Source organism: Xenopus tropicalis, chromosome 2, assembly GCF_000004195.4.
Source record: "Xenopus tropicalis strain Nigerian chromosome 2, UCB_Xtro_10.0, whole genome shotgun sequence".
Taxonomy (NCBI): domain Eukaryota; kingdom Metazoa; phylum Chordata; class Amphibia; order Anura; family Pipidae; genus Xenopus; species Xenopus tropicalis.
This window is the reverse complement of record NC_030678.2, coordinates 77,762,963-77,786,269: the sequence shown is the minus strand read 5'-3', so window position 1 is coordinate 77,786,269 and position 23,307 is coordinate 77,762,963. Positions and strand designations below refer to the sequence as shown.

At 38.9% G+C, this 23,307-nt stretch overlaps 1 protein-coding gene across 1 annotated transcript; it reads left to right on the top strand.

The window, feature by feature from the left end:
* The first annotated feature begins 226 nt into the window (after positions 1-226).
* Positions 227-14,409, top strand: gpatch3 (G-patch domain containing 3). The gene is given in 6 exon segments (NM_001126999.1): positions 227-555; positions 2,406-2,812; positions 4,539-4,713; positions 5,364-5,542; positions 13,797-13,924; positions 14,006-14,409. Coding segments are annotated over 6 exon segments (1,368 nt in total). The 5' UTR covers positions 227-245; the 3' UTR covers positions 14,175-14,409.
* Positions 14,410-23,307: the final 8,898 nt, after the last annotated feature.

Below are 23,307 nucleotides of genomic sequence, written 5' to 3'. Positions count from 1 at the left end.
TCGAGCATGCGCAACAAACAACATGTACCGAATACCAGAGTTGGGACACGTTTTATAATTTATTGTAATATGTTACTTTTTGCCGATTATATACTAAGTCCATTGTAGTTTTTAACCACTCCACGTGGTGACGTGCCGGTAAACTAGGTGTAGTTTTCCTCTTCTAAGATGGCGGGGCGTTATGGACTGTAATTTCCTGTAGCAAGATGGTGGAAAGTAAAGACCGGAACTACCCCACTGCCAAGATGACGGATCCAAGTGGTGCTTCAGTTGTTTTTGTTGTGTATGGAATTCCTCGTTCGTTCCGCTCTGCCCAGCTTCGCCACTATTTCAGTCAGTTCACAGAGAGCGATGGCTTTGTGTGTTTTCATTTCAGGCACCGACCAGAGCGGCGGGGAGAGAATTCGGGTACTTGCTGTTGTCCGGTTACCGTCAAACCGGAGCGATCCCGCAGTTTCCTGGAAATGTACAATATGAAACCGTGGCTGGATAAGGAAGGAAATCAAGTCCCTGGTAGATGCTTGGTTCGGAAAGTTCGTGTTGGTCCGATGGAAGGTACAAATAAACAAGTTAGGGTACCCCCGTGATTGATTTAGGGGCCTGAGCAACTGGGTGATATTGAACGATTGGAAATGTCTGTTTTCATACCATTGTGTTGACTTTTGCTTTCACTCGCTCTCAAGTCAACCATTATCACTGTAATAACATACAGTACTTTTGTGAAACATTGTCATATTTCCACAAGGAGACTTGTCTTTTTTTTTCCCAGACTTGACTAAAATTCACTCACTATTTTCTGGCACAAATGAATGTGTTTCATTGTTAATTCTGCCCCCTAGAGTATATTTTGTGGTGGGTGTAGGACTGTGTACCCTCTTTAAGTTTTACTATCTTCCATATGTGTCATTTCTTGGTGATTTTTCGATTTTTTAAATGTTGTCATTGGCATTACAGTTTTTGAATCTGCCCATGCAGAAGCTATTTTAAATGTAGACTGGCAGCTTTGCCATGGGATGAACCAGTCGTCTCTGTTCTGGCAGCGCTCCTGCAGAACACATCACACATGAGTGAAAGGTTGTCAGATTTTTTTTTTCAGTTCAAGACTCCTTGGAGGTATAACCTTTGGTCAGGGCCCTGCTCATAAAAATGTTTTAGATAAATTAAAATATCAGTGCATCAGGCATTCAGCCACTGTTCCAGGCATATTTAGATAGCAAGTAAGTTTTATTTATCCATATCTCACCCTAAGGGCAGTGACATACGGGGAGATTAGTCGCCCCGCAACAAATCTTCGTTACCGTGGGCGACTAATCTCTAAAGGTGGCCATACACGTAGCAATTTCAATGATCGCACGAAAGTTCTTTCCCACTCTCCACAGACCTTCAGGACTGAATCATCAGATATGGTAAAAACAATAGAAATTCTACTTCCTTCTGCCGATTCAGCCCTGAACGTAAATTTTCCGTTATCGGTCGCCTTCAATGGCGCACAATCAATAACTTTTAATCAGCCTTTTGCGATATCGGTCGCCTCGTCAAGCCGCCATACACGCACTAAATATTGTATGAAAGAAGGTTTTGTGCAATATCATCGGTACGTGTATGACCAGCTTTTTAAGTGACTTTCAAGAGTGTTCTCTAGGAGAGCAAAATAGACAACAATTTTTCTATCACAACTGATATCAGGAGGTGTTTAGTATTACTGATATCAGGAGGTAAAGATAATCACAAAGGACCACCTGATAATATACTAGGGATGCACAGAGTCTAGTATTTTGGGATTCAGCCAAACCTCAAATTCTTCGTAAAAGATATAGCCGAATACCGAACCATATGCAAATTAGGCCACAGAAGGGTTAAAAGATAAAAAAATGTTCAACTTCTGTGTTTGAAAAAGTTACATGATTTTAAGCATTTGGATTTGGTTGGGCCAGGTGCATGGATTTGGCTGAATCCAAATCCTGCTGAAAAAGGTTGAATCTTGGCCAAATCCCAAACTGTGGCATTGGCCTATGCACTACAGTGTAAAGTCGGAGGATAATTCCCCTCTATACAAACCCTTTGCCAGTGATTTTAACCTTGTAGGTCTCCATCTGTTTCTTAACTACAGATATCAGTTGAATACTGGTGCCCTGTTGGCTGATGGCAGCCCCTTACATCACAGTCTAGTAGAAGTGCCACCTCTTGACATCTGACATCTGTAAATCATGGCAGCATTCTCATGAATGTTGAGGCTCAAAGCAACTTTTAGTATAGAAAAAGGAGGATTTTGAGAGTTGCAGTTCACCACTACAAGCTTGGAGCACTGTACGCTAGAAATCTTTTGAAAACCAAGCCACTTGTTTGTTTTGTATCCCCTAATTTATAACTTAGATAATATAGCCAATTTTATAAAATATCCACAGACACCAAGGACTTCCCCTACAAAACGAGAAAAGAACAGTTTGCAACTCGTGACCCAGGAGCAAAAGAAGAACAGCTAGTGACTGCTACAGAGCTAAACAGGATGTCTGAGATGAATCCTCCTGCAATGATGCCACAGGGGAATGTTGGTACTCCTCTCAAAGTCTTCCTGCAGCTCATCCGTTCCTGTCGACTTCCTCCTAAGGTCATCACCAAGCTGGGTCTGTGCTTTCCTAGCAATGGCAAGCGTTATGCCAAGGTGCCCTTCAGCTATTCAGGAACAGAGACAATAGAGTGCCAAGAAGGAGTGTATACTGCCAGTGGACAGGAGATTACTGAAAGTGTTAATATCAGAGACAGAGTTAAACAGGCTGAAATGGAACAGGAGGAGCTCTCCCATTCAGATGATGTGAGTTGGTATAAATTATACATACTTATTCTAAGGGCAGTGACACACATGGAGATTTGTAGCCAGCCTTAAAGGAACAGTAACACTAAAAAATAAAAAAGTTTTAAAATAATTAAAATATAATGTACTGTTGCCCTGCACTGGTAAAAGTTGTGTGTTTGCCTCAGAAAGACTACTGTAGTTAATAGAAATAGCTGCTGTGTAGCCATGGGGGCAGCCATTCAAATTGAAAAAAGGAGAAAAGGCACAGGTTACATAAGAAGATAACAGATTACTGTGTAGAATACAATGGGAATCTATGCTACTTATCTGTTAGCTGCTTAGTAACCTGTGCCTTTTCTCATTTTTTCAATTTAAATGGCTGCCCCCATGGCTACACAGCAGGGTATTTATATAAACTGTAGTAGTGTTTATGAAGCAAACACACAACTTTTACCAGTGCAGGGCAATAGTACATAATATATTAATTATTTTTATACACTTTCATTTTTTGGTGTTACTGTTCCTTTAAAGTATTACTACCACTAGCTACAAATCTTCCCAAAAATGTCCTTCCATAGACTAAGATTGGCATAATTGTGGGAAATTGTCTCCCTACTCACAGCGTTCCCAATGTTAGACAATGAGGAGGCATTTTCGGGGAGATTTGTAGTTAGCAGTAGCAATTTTTTAACACTGGCTACAAATCTTTTGCCCTAACAAATTCTGTCTTTTACTTATCTGCCCCCTTTCCACCTCAATATGTTGCTTTTAGTTTAACCATACCATCCATTAATTCATTTAACACCTATATTTGTGCAAAAAGCCAGAATGAAGGAACTAAGGAAGCAGTGGTTTTACAAAATTAATCTTTGCCGAGTACACATATGCAATAGAATGTTGGACAATCTCTTAAATTGTTAAATAATAAATGCATCACCAGAAAGTAGTTCTCCCTGTGAGTGCAGTCAGTGACTTTTCACGTTTTGTTTTCTCTGGTCAATAGCCATGGCTTTACATGGTGATGCTGACAGTTTCATTCTCATTTGCCATATGGGGGCCCAAATCAAATGCAACGTTCTGTTTAATATACAGAGCTACTTTTACAGTGACAGAATTGTTTGTAATATGGATAGCCCTTTGAGGCAGTTTTACTACACACTGATAAAAAGTTTGTGTGCATCTATGCTTTGCAGCTCAAATGAATAACGTATGATGATTTCTCTCCTCTCCTTTCTTGCTAATGACTTAAGGTGGCCATACACGGACCGATTTTTTACTTACAAACGACCGATTCCCGAACGATCCGATGCTATCGTTAAGTTATCGTATAGTTGGTGGTGTACGAACGATCGTCGCCCACTAAACGAGCCGACATTATCGTCCCCAAAATCGATCGGCCAGGTTTAAAAATTTTGGTCGTTTAACGATAAAATCTGCCAGTTGGTGTGAGTGTCAGACATTTGTCTTTCAACGATTGTTCTCTGCGCATGTCACGATTGCCAGCAGCGGAAGTCAACGACATCGATCGTACGTAGATGTACGATCGTAGGTATTTTACGATAATGATGCGACAAAATCTTTCCCGAATTATCGTTGCCCGTGGATGGCATATCGTATGGGAACTCGATCGCCATACGATCGTTTGTCGATATAATCGTTCATCGCACAACGAGCGAAATCGCCTCGTGTATGGCCACCTTTAGGCATCAACAGTTACAAAGTGATTTTTGTAATTTGATTCTAGGATGATGACACATGTGAGGAGTGGGAAAGGCATGAAGCTTTGCATGAAGATGTAACCACACAAGACCGGATAAAAGAACGTTTGTATGAAGAGGAGATTGAACTGAAGTGGGAAAAAGGTGGTTCCGGTCTTGTATTCTATACTGATGCCCAGGTGTGGCAGGAACAGGAAGGAGGTGAGCTTCGTTTTTTTGTTTTTTTTTTTGTCCGTTGTGCGTTTCCCTTCTTCACGTCTTACTTTCTTTTTTTTTTTACCAGTTTGTTCATTTTAGTAGTTCTTACTTCATTTATTTATTTCAAAAATTTCCAGGGATCCAGGAAAGGTACACAAAATATAGGATCTGATTTGTGCCTATACAAAATATTGAATATTGGCATATAGCCAATTTTTTATTATTCTGTAAAATCTGAAATATTGTTGAAACATTACCTTTGATCATTTTAGAATAAAAAATGAAACGGTCGATGGCTAAGCAGTAAGTACAATAGCACAATAGCAGATTAGTCCCTGCAGTTAAGTCTTGGCTACTGTGGGCAACTATTGCCATTCCTACTGGGAATAAAGTGAATCGCCAGTGGAATGCATAGGTGTTGCTTTGTTTTCCCATTTTCCAAAGTGGCCCTAAGTTTCCTGCACAGGAAACCTGTCCACATTTTTTTTTTTTTTTTTTTTTTAAACAACTTTTTTTAAACACATGATCGTCCATGAGTTTGTTAATACTAAAGAGACAGCTGGGGAAGGGAGGTACCTTTACTAAAGTGTTCATTATCTTGGTTTTGTTAACTTGCAGTTCTCTGCTCTCACAATTGTGTTCTAATTATTTAGATTTTGATGAACAAACTGCTGATGACTGGGATGTAGATATGAGTGGCTATTATGAGGAAGATGGTGGAGATAAAGATGCCAGGGACTACTTGAAGATGCGTCTTGAGACTAGGAGGCGTGATGGCTTAGCGACTGCAGATGTGGGCTACAGTGTTGGAGGATTTGAAAAACATACCAAGGTTAGAGATTGGTGCTGGCTTGTGCCATTATGGTTTCACAGAACTGTCTGGTAATTTCTGATTTCCTTTTTATTAGCCTTAACAGTGCATTTTTAATAAACTGACAATGTTATTCTAAACAGTAGAGCCAAATCCAACAGCATCACTGTTGGTAAATTTGTCCCGAATAAAATCATATTCATATCTGTTACTACACAAATCATATGAGACATGCCTAAGAACCATAAATAACATAAAAAAATACAAAGACTGCTAGGCAGTACTGTGAATAGTTGGCATAAATGTGGTATGAAGACCAAAAGTTTGAAAGAACTGCAGATCAAAAGACTAAAGCTACCATGATGTACCATGGTGACACCTCCCTTCCTACCATAGCCAATCAATAACCGATTCAGATTTTATAATCTTAAGCAGTTATTTAAAAGAAGAAAAAAAAAAAAACCCTTCCTATAGCTGCCAATTATTTTAAGAAGCATTTACCCTGCCATTTCTGTTCTCAGTCAGTTTATTCAGCAGTTCTAATGTGTAGCGTTGGCTCCTTCTGAAAGCTCATAATCAACGAAATTGCACTAAAGGTGGCCATACACATAAAGATCCGCTCCTGGCGAGGTTTCCAAGTGAGCAGATCTTCTCCCGATATCCCCACCAAGGGATGGGCGATATCGGGGGAATTTAGGCTAATTCGGTCGTTTAGCCCTGGGGCCAAACGATCGTAACGATCGAATTATAATGACTGGAATAGGCGTAGTCTCTTTGGGGACCGCATCAACTAGCCAATGCGGTCCCCAATCCGACTGAATTTTTTTAACCTGCCCGATCGATATCTAGCTGATTTCAGGCCAGATATCGGTTGGGCAGGCCAGTCGTTGTTTCCCCTACACGGGCCGATAAGCTGCCGAATCGATATCGGCAGTTACGATCGGCCCATGTATGGCCAACTTTAAATAGCTGCCTGCACACCAATATTACAACTAAAATAAAAATGTATTTGTTGGTCCAAGAATAACATTTTCAACAGTTTAATGAATTATTTGCTATATAAAATTTGCTATGTAAACAGTGTAATTGTAACAAAATGTGCCTTACCGGCACGGCGGGGACGCCCGCCGCGCCGCCGTCAGCGGGGACGCCCGCCGCGCCGTCCTCTTCATGCGCCGGCTTCCTTATAGTGGGCGCGCGCACGCGCGCTTCCGCATTTAAAGGCGCATGCGCGCTGGCGTGATGACGTCAGCGCGCAATGGCGCGAAATTCAAAGGTATTTAAAGGGACGGTTGTTTACATTTTGTTGCCCGTGATAGGATTTGATCCTGGTGCTTTTCTGAGCCTTGTGCACTTCGTTTCTGTATCCTGCCTTGTTGCCTTCCTGTGTTTTGACCCGGCTTGCTCCTGACTATTCTGATTATCCATATCTGACCCCGGCTTGTACTTTGACTACGATTTCGTCTCATCCTGCTGTATTGATTACCCGGTTTTGACCCTTGCCTGTCTGACTACCCTTGATTGCTGCCCGCCCCGACCTAGCCTGCCTGACGACGACCTTGTTTTACCCTATTCGTACCGTGATCTTTGGCCTAACTGACTTTCTACAGTCGTGCCCCATTGCTAGCCAGAACTCCTGCTTTGCACCTCTCGTATAAGTCCAGGTGGCATCCGAGTAGCGGAGGGCTCCTCCCGAAGCCAAAGGCGGTCACGCTACTGGTGAAGCACGAGCTGAGACCAGGGTGCTTGGCACTAGCTCTGGTATTGGGTGCCGACCGTGACAGTAATTTAGAAATAAAAAGAACAGAATCCCTTTAAAATCATTTGTTTTCCCTGTATACTGAAAATTACAAGTGCAGGTAGACCCCCGTAGTAGTACTTGAGACAAAATCTCTTCTAAGCTTTCCCTGTCTAAAAAAAAAAGCTGTAAATTTGTCACCGTCAATCAAGAAAACTTGATGAATCAGCTGTTAGTAGATGCCAATGCTTATTAAAGATTTTTTTTTTTACATATACTTGAAATGCTGTAGAAAAATACATAATAAAAGATGGAATTTTTTCTTTTATATTCTCTTTTTTGGCCTTAATAATGTGGCCCTTGGTCTCTCACCACATACTCACAAGTCTTAAAAACTGCCCAAATGGGCAGTATGCATCCTATTTGCATGGATGCATACTTTTAGGATGCAAATAGGAGTTGGAACTGAACGATTTAAAGTGCCATTAACAACAAACAACACCAAGTCTAAGAAGAACAACTATGTCCTAGAAACTGTATGGGTAAAACGTAGATTAAAAATATTTACATTCACACCATTGAAAAAAGTCCTCCTCATCTCCTTTCCAAACTAATACACCACAAAATCTGCTGAGGGTTGGAAGTTTTTATATAATGATGTTTCAAATAAATCCATGTACAGATTGGCAAAACTCAGAGGTGTTACCTATCACCATTACAATCATTTGCTCAAAAAAACTGGTTATTGAAAACAAAATAGTTATGAGAAAGAATGAATTCAATATACTCCAATATAAATTCCAGCTGTTTTAAACTCAGATTACTAAAATTGGTTAAAAAGAACTTACCACTTTCCACCCCCTCTTTATGAGGGATGCAGGTGTAGAGGGATGCAGTACATCCAATGTGCCTAAAATCATGATCTCCTCCCACTGGATACTTTACACCACCTGCAAGATGTACATAGTATCTTTTAAAAAGGAGGGCAGATCAGCTACCAAAAGTTGCAGGAATTTATCTACATACACCTGTTTATGTTGACATGTTGACGTTTGTTTTTTTTTTTCCTCTGGGGGTAAATCAGCGAGCATCTTGAAATCTGAATTGATCTTACTAAGGTAGCGCCTGTCAATAGTTGATTTAATAATTGTAGTTTCTTTGTTCTAAAATTCATAAAGTTGTCTATTGATTAAAAGTTTTCTATTGTAATTGTAAAACGTGATGATTTTATTTTACACTTCTGTGACACTTGATACTACTATTATTAGGATGGACATATTTTATGCTATCGGTGAATGGATGCACACAGACTGCTGGATGCTTACATTATAAGAATGGACTGGATTCTTAATAATAAGAATAATAAAATGTGCAAATATAAAAAAAAGAACACTTTTTTTGTGAGACACCTGTTTCAGATTAAAACCACTCCCTTTAATGTCCAAATCATTTTAAACCACCAACAGTGCTCTCAGAGTGTTAGAAAATACATTTTCCATAAAGTAAAAAGGCCACTTTAAAAGCTACTTTTTATACCTGTTAAATCAGCCCTTCTTCTGTCTCTTTTCAGAGAGTTTTCTGAAAGGATGGGAGTGGCCTATTTTGAACCTGACACACTGAGAACTTCCTATATGCTTATACCATCATGTCCAGGCTTTGCCCTTTTTTCCTACTGGACCAGTTCATTGGTTGCTTGTGCACAAGTCGCATAAACTGAAAGGTCATTGGTTAACTTCTCCCTTGCAAAGGCATAGGCAAACAGGCTCAGCATATCACAAATATAACATACTGTTATGTTAGATTTGCAGCGGTCTGTCACAGGCACAGGAAGCAATGTCAGACTGACTGGAGACACAGCCAATAGGAGTAGAGTCTGCTGCCAGTACAATGCGTGACATCATATAAGGATGTTGCTTTAATTCCGGACTTGGTGGCAAGTTTTGTTTGAATAAAAACAAGATGTACTACCAAATAAAGCCTCCTGTAAGCGGATAGTGTGCATAGAGGATACCTAAAAGCCAATCTTAGTCTTTGTTTGGCACCTCCATAAACTTTTATGATGCTTGAGTTGCTCTCCAAGTCTTTTTACATTTGACTCTGGCTCACGAGTAAGAATGGTCGGGGACCCCTGGTCCACATGCTGTATATGCAAACATAATTCACATGACTTAACCCTTTAAGTGCCAGCCGAATTCGTCATTTCAGTTCCCCCCAGTGCCAGACGTTTTGTAAACATTCTGTGCTCTCTCAATGTAGGGGCTTTTACTGGGGGCAGGGTTAAGTTTAGGTAGGCAAACTATATATTGTTTTTTTCAGGAGAACATGAGCTTTCCAAATCTACCTGAGTTTTTGTGTATTTCCACTTCTGGAACAAGATTTAGAGCTTGAAATACAAAAAAAAAAAGAAAAAATGCTATTTTTCATGATATAAGGATTTATACCAGAAACACATTTTATTTTATGGACAAAAATTCAACTGATTTGGAAAGCCTCATGTCTCCCGAACGTGCCAATACCTGATATGTATAGTTTTATTGAGATTTCTGACTTCTATAGATCAAAAACTCCCAGCAGTAAATTACTAAATTTTCAAAGCATTACAGCAGAATACGGCATACTTTACATTCCAAAGCCAAAAATCCTGGAATATTAGGTTTACCCCAGGAAACCATACATTTTTGAAAACTACACATTCTGACGAATCCGAAATGGGTAACTATGTCTTCCAACTCCTAAGTACCAAACGGCAATGCTTTACTGAATTTAGCATTTTCTATAAAAAATTATGAAAATTCTAAAAAATCACCTCAAATCTTCCATTTTCAAGCACCTTATCTCCCACATAACATTAGGTACGAAGAAAACACACCCTAAATATGAAAGCCAGGGGTCCACTGAACAGTTTGATGCCCATTGTGCATAGGATCACCAATGTATCTGGAATTTAGAGACCCCAAAAGGAAGTTAGTACATACAAATTGCCCAGGAGATCTCTTTAGCTACTGAAAATTCAACACGTTTACTGCATTTTCTGTGGGGTAAAAACCCAAAAAAATACATTGACCCCCCAAAACCATATATTTTTGGAAAGTACACATTCGGGCGAATTCAAAATTGGTACCCATGTCTTTCTACTCCAAACTACAGAGTCGCAGTTCTTTCCCAAAATTGCTAGTTTTGGTGAAATACCTGAAAATCACATCAAATCTTCCACTTTCAAGCACCATATCTCCCACATAACATTAGGTACAAAGAAAACACACCCTAAATATGAAAGCCAAGGGTCCGCTGAACAGTTTGATGCCCATTGTGCATAGGATCAGCACTGTATCTGGCATTTAGAGACCCCATAAGGATGTCAGTGCATAGAGATTGCCCCAGGGGTCTCTTTAGCTACTGAAAATTCAACACGTTTACTGCATTTTCTGTGGGGTAAAAACACAAAAAAATACTTTGACCCCCCAAAACCATATATTTTTGGAAAGTACACATTCGGGCGAATTCAAAATTGGTACCCATGTCTTTCTACTCCAAACTACAGAGTCGCAGTGCTTTCCCAAAATTGCAAGTTTTGGTGAAATACCTGAAAAACACATCAAATCTTCGACTTTCAAGCACCTTATCTCCCACATAACATTAGGTACCAAAAGAACACACCCTAAATATGAAAGCCAAGGGTCCGCTGAACAGTTTGATGCCCATTGTGCATAGGATCACCAATGTATCTGGCATTTAGAGACCCCATAAAGAAGTTAGTGCATACAAATTACCCAGGAGATCTCTTTAGCTACTGAAAATTCAACACATTTACTGCATTTTCTGTGGGGTAAAAACACAAAAAAATACATTGACCCCCCAAAACCATATATTTTTGCAAAGTACACATTCGGGCGAATTCAAAATTGGTACCCATGTCTTTCTACTCCAAACTACAGAGTCGCAGTGCTTTCCCAAAATTGCTAGTTTTGGTGAAATACCTGAAAATCACCTCAAATCTTTCACTTTCAAGCACCTTATCTCCCACATAACATTAGGTACCAAGAAAACACACCCTAAATATGAAAGCCAAGGGTCCGCTGAACAGTTTGATGCCCATTGTGCATAGGATCAGCACTGTATCTGGCATTTAGAGACTCCATAAGGAAGTTAGTGCATAGAGATTGCCCCAGAGGTCTCTATAGCTACTGAAAATTCAACACGTTTACTGCATTTTCTGTGGGGTAAAAACCCAAAAAAATACATTGACCCCCCAAAACCATATATTTTTGGAAAGTACACATTCGGGCAAATTCAAAATTGGTACCCATGTCTTTCTACTCCAAACTACAGAGTCGCAGTGCTTTCCCAAAATTGCTAGTTTTGGTGAAATACCTGAAAATCACATAAAATCTTCCACTTTCAAGCACCTTATCTCCCACATAACATTAGGTACCAAGAAAACACACCCTAAATATGAAAGCCAAGGGTCCGCTGAACAGTTTGATGCCCATTGTGCATAGGATCAGCACTGTATCTGGCATTTAGAGACCCCATAAGGAAGTTAGTGCATAGAGATTGCCCCAGAGGTCTCTTTAGCTACTGAAAATTCAACACGTTTACTGCATTTTCTGTGGGGTAAAAACACAAAAAAATACATTGACCCCCCAAAACCATATATTTTTGGAAAGTACACATTCGGGCGAATTCAAAATTGGTACCCATGTCTTTCTACTCCAAACTACAGAGTCGCAGTGCTTTCCCAAAATTGCTAGTTTTGGTGAAATACCTGAAAAACACATCAAATCTTCGACTTTCAAGCACCTTATCTCCCACATAACATTAGGTACCAAAAGAACAGACCCTAAATATGAAAGCCAAGGGTCCGCTGAACAGTTTGATGCCCATTGTGCATAGGATCACCGATGTATCTGGCATTTAGAGACCCCAAAAGGAAGTTAGTGCATACAAAGTGTATACACTGCAATATAAGCTACCGGCATGTGCATTATGCGGCATAAGACCCACTAACAGTAAGGAGACCCTAGAAAACTATACATTTTCCGAAAGTACACAATCTGACAAAACAAAAATGGGTAAATACATCTTTCTACTGCAAACTACAAAACTACAAAGCTATGCTAAACAGAAAGATTTTTTTGACATTTCTGAAAATTGTCACAAAGCTTGCATTTTACCCCATTATGTACCCCCACATTTTGTACCGTATCAACATAAAACATTCTAAATATGAACGCCAGGGGTCTACTGAACAGTTTGATGCCCTATATGCATAGATTTACCAAACTATGTGGGGTACAGGGGCACCCAAGTAAAAATAGTGCATATGAATTTTCACATAAGATGCTTCGGCTCATGCAGTTTTTGCACCCCGTATGTGTATTATGTGCCATACGACCCCCTAACAGTAAGGAAACCCTAGAAAACCATATATTTTCCGAAAGTACACATTCTGACAAAACAAAAATGGGTACATACATCTTTCTACTACAAACTACCAAACTACAAAGCTATGCTAAACAGAACGGTTTTTGTGACATTTCTGAAAATCAAGCGAACAAGAACTATGCATAACTGAAAATGCTATAAAATAGCTAAACATGCAGTAAAATACCCCAAAATCCACCAAAATCACAGAAAATGTAGTAGAAACACCAAAATAATACACAAAAGATATTGCGCAGTGCGGTTAGCGAATACACTATCCGCAATGGCAATAAAACATTTTTTTCAGGCAGGAATAAAAACGATGCGATTAGAAAAAAAAAAAAAATTACAAAATTACATAAGTGTGTAAGTGTGTGTGTACATTAGGTAAAATGTGTTTTGTGTGCATGTATGCAAGTAAGTGTGTGTAAGTGTAAGTGTTGTGAATGTTTGAAATCTCCCAACTCCCCTAAAATGTATGTGTTTGTGTGTAAATGTGAGTATAAGTGTGTATTAGTGTATTATGTGTGTGTATGTGTGTTTTTGTGTGTTTTTGCCACTTACCTGTGTAGGAGATCGTGGATCTGCAGGGAGACACACACGCAGCCGTTCCAGAGTGAGTATCTGCAGCAGGAAGGAGGGGGGCCAGCAGGGGGGGGAGCAGAGAAAGGCAGAAGGCGATAATCCAGGAATGGATTTCACGTGCCTGCCTTTTCTTATGTGGCCCCTGGGCGATCGCGCCCCAGGGGCCACTCGTTCCCCACCTCTGACTGTTGTCTGGAGGCTGGGGAACGAGCGGGGAGCGAAGGAGCGGCTTGAAAAGCCGCTTCTCCGCTCCCAAACCCGGAAGTGCCCCAGGACGTAGAATCTACGTTCTGTGGCACTTAGGTCCTTTAGTACCCAGGACGTAGATTCTACGTCCTGTGGCACTAAAAAGGTTAAACTGGTGTGTTAAAAGTGCAGTGGACCCCCTATTCAAAAAATATTGATCTGGGTATTGGGGAAAAATGCACTCTTTACATTTAAAAATGAATTGTTTACTGCCACAACATTTTCATGTTCTTCCTCATGAGTGTATGTATAATTTATAAAATCATTATTTTCTTTATTCAGGGCTTTGGGCGCAAGGTAATGAAGCGTCAAGGTTGGACAGAGGGCAGTGGACTTGGAGCTAGTGGAGCAGGGATGGCAGAAGCCTTGGAAAACGAGGGACAAAACCCTAAATGCAAAAGAGGCTTGGGGTAAGTAAGGAAAATTTGCCATAATGACTGTAGTGATGGCTGAATAGGTACTTTGCTAATTACAACGTTTTTTTCTGACAGTTACCATGGTGAAAAGTTGCAGACATTTTGTCCACCAAAGAAGAAACAAACGCACTTTATCTCCACCATATATGACCAGCCACGTGACGAGGATATGGGAGACACACTGTTAAGACGACAACCTCACACTGCAATGAAATACATGGAGGGTAGAGATTGCAAGTTATAAGATAGAGACTACTTAAGAGCAACCAACAGCTTGCAACTGAAAGTTCACAACCTACATCTGTGCAACTGAACATAAACCTGTATGATGTGAACTCTAAGAATGACTTATTTGAAACATTTATTTCTCACTCTTTTTAATCTGATGTCCTATAGCAAATTAGTATAAGTTATAATTAGAAAGGCAATGTTTTTTATTTTTTTACATAAATATTTTATAAACAAATATTTATTATGAATCGTGATTGTGCATGGAGTTCCTAATTTGAAGTGCCGTGATTTAATTGTTGCTGATTAAGTAAGGCTGAGTTTGCAAATTATGTTGTTGTTCTTGAAATTTGAAAGAATCTTTACCCAATCAAAGTTGGAGCTTCCCAAATGATCAAAGGGTTGAGACTAAACACTATTAATGATAAGATCTCTTTATACGTCAACGACGTACTTATTCACTTAGCAAAATCAAATACGGAGCTGAAAGCAATATTGCAATTGGACTCAAAATTTGAAATGTTCTCTAGACTACAAATGAATAAAAGTAAATTAGTCATCTTCCCCATAGACCCTCTTCCTGACACTCCCAAATTACTCATTGAGAATTTCCAAATGGTATCCTAGGAATAAAGGTCTGCAAAGATCTTTCTATATTTGAGACATTGAACCTCCTGCCAAAAGTGACACAGGTATGGCATCTCCTTCTTTCCCTCCCAGGCAGGATCAACTTGCTCAAATTGGTATTTCTCCCATAATTTATAAACTTCATTCACAAATCACCCCCACCCCATGCACAATTGTTTAACCATCTAAATAAAAAAAAATCCAGGGTTTTCTTTGGGCAGGTGCACACACCTGTATTGGTTTCAAAGCATTACAAGCACCTACTACTAAAGGTGGCCTATTACTAGCAGACCTTAAACTTTATTTCTGTCATCTGGGCTACGTGCACATGCTTGAAACTGCAGCACCGGGGTCCTTTGAGGCATTGGCCCTACTGAGGCTCCTCATGCCACAATACCATGGCCAATGACAAATGTACTCAATGTATTTTCGAAACCCCTCCAGATGGCACAGGGACCATCCTGAATTCACAGGTCTCCCCAAACATCCCTATAGGGAAAAATCTCACCCACCTTTCCTCTGTCCCGGAGATGTTGATGGGCAGCAATGGGGATAAAAACACTTCAGGTAGCAAATGGAGAATATAAGCAAAAATCCAAAAATAGGAAAAAAAAGCTCCAGCAGATTAACTGCAAAACATTTATTATGGGTAGTGGTAACACGACATGTTTCGGGTTAATACCCTTTATCAAGTGTACAAAGACCATAACCATGTGATCTCATTTAAAGCCAAATTGACCTATGACCCACCAAGCACACAGCATTTCAGGAAACTTTCTTAAAGTGATAGTATAATAAGTTAACAAGTTAAACATAAGTGAAGGGTCATTATATAATATACCTTGTGTAAAAAATGCTATAGTTAAATATGGTAATGTTTCATTATACATTAACATTAAAGTGATAGTGCAGCAATTAGCATAAATAATGCCACAATGTGCATAGATTTGTTTAGGTTTGTTAAAATAGCATAAAAGGTAATAATTTATAAGATAATCAAAAACAAGTGCAAAGTGAATAAAGCATACAGTCCAAATACTAAGTCCGTAAGTGTTGATCCAATGTCCTTGGAAATCCATTAAAAACAGTTCCATAAAAGAGGAAGGGAGGTCCAGTTGAACCGAATCCACAAGAAACACTCCTGGGGGCCACTGCACGTTTACACGTGTCTAACCACACCAATGATAGGAAACTGCCCATACAGGGCCTATCCAGGGTAATGTAATCCTTTATATATTGAAATTGCCTATACATGTTTAAATGCAACATTTTCAAATCATTTACGTAAAAATTATTGTTACGAAATGGATACAATAAGCTGCAAAATATGCAAAAAGTTACTAATGAAGTATTACTTTTAACAGGCCGGCCTTATTATATATCTCTATCTCCTGTAATAGGTGACTCACCCATACCAATTTTTTTATTTTTATACAGCAGGAAATCCGTGTTTCGCAACGACTAGCAGGCTAACTTTATTCACCTGAAAAAATAGAGTGGACAATACATAATTGAACCTACAGGAAACAGAGTAAACTATATTGTTCATTCATACCTCTGGGCATGACACAGTCTAGGCGCCTTATCCACCTAGCCTCTCTTTGTAATAGCAGCTTCTTCCAATCCCCACCTCTTACAGGTTTTTGTACCACCTCCAACACTTTCCATTTTAACTGACAGGCACTGTGCTTATTATCAATAAAGTGCCGTGACACAGATGTATCCGTGTAAGAATCCTTCTTAAAATTCCGAATATAGTTCTTATGCTCTTTTATACGTGTATTAACCGGACGGAAGGTTTTTCCCACGTATAGCATTCCGCACGGGCACTTTAATACATATATCACAAACTTGCTCTTACAAGTGGCATATGCTTTTAAAGGGATTTCCACTCCACTTAGTGGATGGTGTATGTTAGACCCCTTAATAATGGAACTGCAGCAATTGCATTCCATACATGGAAAAGTGCCTATCTTAGGTTTGCCTTCAAACAATGTCTTTGTACTAAATGATTGTGTTGGACATAAGATGTCCTTAAGAGACGAACCTCTTTTATACGCAAACCTAGGAAGCTTGCTGAATAAACTGCCATGTTTTGTATCTGATTGTAATATGGGCCAGTACTTTCTAATCACATTTTCTATTTTCCGGCTTTTCTTATCAAATTTCCCCACAAAAGTCATTCTATTGTCATTACAAATATGAGATTTAGGCTTTAATAATTGCTCACGAGGCAACTTACCAACCTCATTAGCGACATGTTCTAATTTTTGTTTGGGGTAACCCCTATCCATAAAACGCTTTGTCAAATCATTAGCAGCATCTCTATACAAAGAGTCATTAGAAGCGATTTTCCTTGCCCGAATATACTGACCCTTAGGTATTGCTTTCAATGTAAGGGGGTGGTGGCAGCTCCTGATATGCAAAAGGTTATTCCTATCCATTTTTTTGCGATATAGCCCTGTGACTAGTTTATTACCATCCAATTTAATGTTGACGTCAAGAAAATTAATCTCAGTAGTAGAGGTCTCAAAAGTGAATTTAACCGTTGGGTGTGATTTATTTGCTTCAGATACCATTTGCTCAAATTTACCAATCGGACCAACCCATAAAATTAAGGTATCATCCACATACCTAAAATACTGTTTAATATATGGTAAATAGGTCTTGTTAAGAAACAATTTTTTCTCCAACTCATAAACAAAAAGGTTGGCAAGGGATGGCGCGACCGCTGACCCCATTGACGTGCCTTGTTGCTGCCAGAAAAATTGCCCATCGTACATGAAATAGTTTTTCTTTAACACTATTTCAAGGCAGTCCAGAATAAAGTAAATCAGGGCATTAGATAAATTTGTATCCAATAGTGCGTTTTCCACACAACTTAGAGCCTCCTCCTGTGGTATTGATGTAAAAAGGCTTTCAACATCAATACTACAGAGGATAATGTCACCTTCCAATGGACCCAAAGCATTCAATTTATTTAATAAATCGGTAGTATCTTTAAGGCAGGTGGGTAAATTGCTGACCAATTTTTGCAAGTGAAAATCAACAAATTTAGAAAGTGGTTCAAGGACTGAACCCACACCTGACACAATTGGTCTACCTGGAGGATTAATTAAAGTTTTATGAATCTTGGGCAGTATATATAATAATGGAATTTTAGGAAATTCTGTAGTAAGAAAATCCCTGGTACTCTTATCAATAGTGCCCATAAGGAATGCATCATAAACCATTGTATCTATAGTATTTTTAATCTTACCCGTGGGATCTGAGTCTATAGTACAATAGTGCCCCTGGATATTCAATAACCGCATTACTTCTTCATTATATTTGTCTCTATCTAGGACCACCACCGCTCCCCCCTTATCTGCCTTTTTAATTATAATGTTGTGGTTATTTTTGAGAGTAATCAGTGCATGTCGTTCCCTTTTAGTGAGATTGGGGTGATATTTGGTTCCTATATCATTATCCCAAATATCTTTAACTTCATTAGTTACCACTTTGACAAAAGTATCCAAAGACACACTTGTAACATCAGGTAAATAATTACTTTTCTTTTTAAGACCCGGATATTGGACCTGGGTCCCTGTTTGGGTCTCAGTAAAACACATTTTTATCTTAAGGGATCTAATAAACCTAAAAAAGTCTACTTCCCAATCAAAAAATTCAGTGAAATAATCAGGTACAAAACCCAGTCCCTTATTAATAACTGACAGTTCAAACTCAGTTAAAGTGCTGGAGGATAAGTTAACAACCAGGCTATTTACCTCCTGCTGCTGGTGCTGCGTTCCCTCTGAGGATAAGCTTCTCTGGGAATGGGGTGCCGTGGATTTCTCCTTCTCGTAATAGCCATACTTCTGTTGGGTGGTTCCCCTAAAAAATGTGCAGAACTTTTTCCTGATAGATACTCTTCCTCTTCAGTACTGGTGTATGCTGAGGAATTGGTATTGCTTATGCTGTAGTGAGGTTTCCTTGCGGTACGCTGGGGTCTGCGTTGATTATAATCACGAGATCCTGCAGCTTGTCCCCTGATGTTACAAGTGTGTCTTTGGATACTTTTGTCAAAGTGGTAACTAATGAAGTTAAAGATATTTGGGATAATGATATAGGAACCAAATATCACCCCAATCTCACTAAAAGGGAACGACATGCACTGATTACTCTCAAAAATAACCACAACATTATAATTAAAAAGGCAGATAAGGGGGGAGCGGTGGTGGTCCTAGATAGAGACAAATATAATGAAGAAGTAATGCGGTTATTGAATATCCAGGGGCACTATTGTACTATAGACTCAGATCCCACGGGTAAGATTAAAAATACTATAGATACAATGGTTTATGATGCATTCCTTATGGGCACTATTGATAAGAGTACCAGGGATTTTCTTACTACAGAATTTCCTAAAATTCCATTATTATATATACTGCCCAAGATTCATAAAACTTTAATTAATCCTCCAGGTAGACCAATTGTGTCAGGTGTGGGTTCAGTCCTTGAACCACTTTCTAAATTTGTTGATTTTCACTTGCAAAAATTGGTCAGCAATTTACCCACCTGCCTTAAAGATACTACCGATTTATTAAATAAATTGAATGCTTTGGGTCCATTGGAAGGTGACATTATCCTCTGTAGTATTGATGTTGAAAGCCTTTTTACATCAATACCACAGGAGGAGGCTCTAAGTTGTGTGGAAAACGCACTATTGGATACAAATTTATCTAATGCCCTGATTTACTTTATTCTGGACTGCCTTGAAATAGTGTTAAAGAAAAACTATTTCATGTACGATGGGCAATTTTTCTGGCAGCAACAAGGCACGTCAATGGGGTCAGCGGTCGCGCCATCCCTTGCCAACCTTTTTGTTTATGAGTTGGAGAAAAAATTGTTTCTTAACAAGACCTATTTACCATATATTAAACAGTATTTTAGGTATGTGGATGATACCTTAATTTTATGGGTTGGTCCGATTGGTAAATTTGAGCAAATGGTATCTGAAGCAAATAAATCACACCCAACGGTTAAATTCACTTTTGAGACCTCTACTACTGAGATTAATTTTCTTGACGTCAACATTAAATTGGATGGTAATAAACTAGTCACAGGGCTATATCGCAAAAAAATGGATAGGAATAACCTTTTGCATATCAGGAGCTGCCACCACCCCCTTACATTGAAAGCAATACCTAAGGGTCAGTATATTCGGGCAAGGAAAATCGCTTCTAATGACTCTTTGTATAGAGATGCTGCTAATGATTTGACAAAGCGTTTTATGGATAGGGGTTACCCCAAACAAAAATTAGAACATGTCGCTAATGAGGTTGGTAAGTTGCCTCGTGAGCAATTATTAAAGCCTAAATCTCATATTTGTAATGACAATAGAATGACTTTTGTGGGGAAATTTGATAAGAAAAGCCGGAAAATAGAAAATGTGATTAGAAAGTACTGGCCCATATTACAATCAGATACAAAACATGGCAGTTTATTCAGCAAGCTTCCTAGGTTTGCGTATAAAAGAGGTTCGTCTCTTAAGGACATCTTATGTCCAACACAATCATTTAGTACAAAGACATTGTTTGAAGGCAAACCTAAGATAGGCACTTTTCCATGTATGGAATGCAATTGCTGCAGTTCCATTATTAAGGGGTCTAACATACACCATCCACTAAGTGGAGTGGAAATCCCTTTAAAAGCATATGCCACTTGTAAGAGCAAGTTTGTGATATATGTATTAAAGTGCCCGTGCGGAATGCTATACGTGGGAAAAACCTTCCGTCCGGTTAATACACGTATAAAAGAGCATAAGAACTATATTCGGAATTTTAAGAAGGATTCTTACACGGATACATCTGTGTCACGGCACTTTATTGATAATAAGCACAGTGCCTGTCAGTTAAAATGGAAAGTGTTGGAGGTGGTACAAAAACCTGTAAGAGGTGGGGATTGGAAGAAGCTGCTATTACAAAGAGAGGCTAGGTGGATAAGGCGCCTAGACTGTGTCATGCCCAGAGGTATGAATGAACAATATAGTTTACTCTGTTTCCTGTAGGTTCAATTATGTATTGTCCACTCTATTTTTTCAGGTGAATAAAGTTAGCCTGCTAGTCGTTGCGAAACACGGATTTCCTGCTGTATAAAAATAAAAAAATTGGTATGGGTGAGTCACCTATTACAGGAGATAGAGATATATAATAAGGCCGGCCTGTTAAAAGTAATACTTCATTAGTAACTTTTTGCATATTTTGCAGCTTATTGTATCCATTTCGTAACAATAATTTTTACGTAAATGATTTGAAAATGTTGCATTTAAACATGTATAGGCAATTTCAATATATAAAGGATTACATTACCCTGGATAGGCCCTGTATGGGCAGTTTCCTATCATTGGTGTGGTTAGACACGTGTAAACGTGCAGTGGCCCCCAGGAGTGTTTCTTGTGGATTCGGTTCAACTGGACCTCCCTTCCTCTTTTATGGAACTGTTTTTAATGGATTTCCAAGGACATTGGATCAACACTTACGGACTTAGTATTTGGACTGTATGCTTTATTCACTTTGCACTTGTTTTTGATTATCTTATAAATTATTACCTTTTATGCTATTTTAACAAACCTAAACAAATCTATGCACATTGTGGCATTATTTATGCTAATTGCTGCACTATCACTTTAATGTTAATGTATAATGAAACATTACCATATTTAACTATAGCATTTTTTACACAAGGTATATTATATAATGACCCTTCACTTATGTTTAACTTGTTAACTTATTATACTATCACTTTAAGAAAGTTTCCTGAAATGCTGTGTGCTTGGTGGGTCATAGGTCAATTTGGCTTTAAATGAGATCACATGGTTATGGTCTTTGTACACTTGATAAAGGGTATTAACCCGAAACATGTCGTGTTACCACTACCCATAATAAATGTTTTGCAGTTAATCTGCTGGAGCTTTTTTTCCTATTTTTGGATTTTTGCAGTTGTATTTGGTTGCAGCACAGAGCAACAACTAGGAGCTAAAGCATTTTTCGTAAGTACTTTATACAAAGTTCACCAATAATTTTTCATTTTTGGGAGAATATAAGCAGTTTGCAACAGTCAAAGAAGAGTTTAATTTACCCCCTGCCATGTACTTTCACTATCTTCAACGTAGACATGCCTTTTAAAGGAACAGTAACACCAAAAAATGAAAGTGTATAAAAGTAACTAAAATATAATGTGCTGCTGCCCTGCACTGGTAAAAGTTGTGTGTTTACTTCAGAAAGTCTACTATAATTTATATAAATAAGCTGCTATGTAGCCATGGAGGCAGCCATTCAAAGGAGAACAGGCACATAGATAACAGATATAAGACTATTGTATTCTACAGAACTTATCTGTTATCTGCTATGTAACCTGTGCCTTTTCTCCTTTTTTTCAGCTTGAATGGCTGCACCCGTGGCTACACAGCAGCTTATTATATAAATTATAGTAGTGTTACCGTAGCAAACACACCAGTTTTACCAGTGCAGGGCAATAGTGCATTATATTTTTATTACTTTAAAGCTCTTTCATTTTTTAGTGTTACTGTTCCACAATTTCCAAACGGACTACTGCAACTGAAAGAAACTAGCCTGGAGCTGTACCTAAACAAGCCCACTCTGCAGAAGACACTTTTGTTGTGCTATGCTCTACTGTGGCAATCTACCCCTAATTTTCTAGCCAGATTTAGGCAACAAGATGTTGGAAGATGCCCTAGTGTAAGTTGCAGAAATAACAATGTCAATCAGAGATAGATTCATTCAAATACAATTTTTGAACCAGGATTTTACCCATGTCTTCTGGGATTATGGTTGAGAACCACTGTGCTGCAATATATCAATGAAACACTATCATTTGCTAACATCGTTTCCTAGAGTGCGCCTTCTGGGTGTTCTGGAAGGCCTAGGGTGTCATACTGTTAACATCTATGTTATTTATAACTGCTTTTCTACATTAAAAAAAAAAAACTTTTATTGCTATGGAAATCTACTTCAGCCCCATCAGTTGGTTTTTGGAATAAACTAGTTAACAACGTATTACCTAAACAAAAGCTGGTTAATATGACAAGAGTTTGTCCAGCAAGTTTACTGCTGTTTGGATCAAATGGCTAAACACAAAATCTTGCACGTTTGCAAGTTTTCTTCTTCTTTTCTACTTAAGTCTTCTTTTATGTCAGAAAAAAAGTAAAATAAACATATTGCCTGCAGAGTGGTGCTGGGAACTGCATGATTTGTACAGTGAACAGCAGGTTTGAAAAAAGGGACTGCACAGGATGAATCGCAGAGCTTGACTTGGGAGGATGCAATCCTATTATTGTGCCTAGAACTGTCAAGCTGGTCGAACGACTTAGGGTAAAGTTGATTTGTCACGGAAAGCGAAGGGACAAAACACTGCAAATATCCATTTTACCACTTTAGTAGCTGTGCTGCATAGCAACAGGCAATTATGACTTGAAAATGGCGCAGCCTGGCATTTTTGATTGTGGAGGTTTGTAGTTTTGT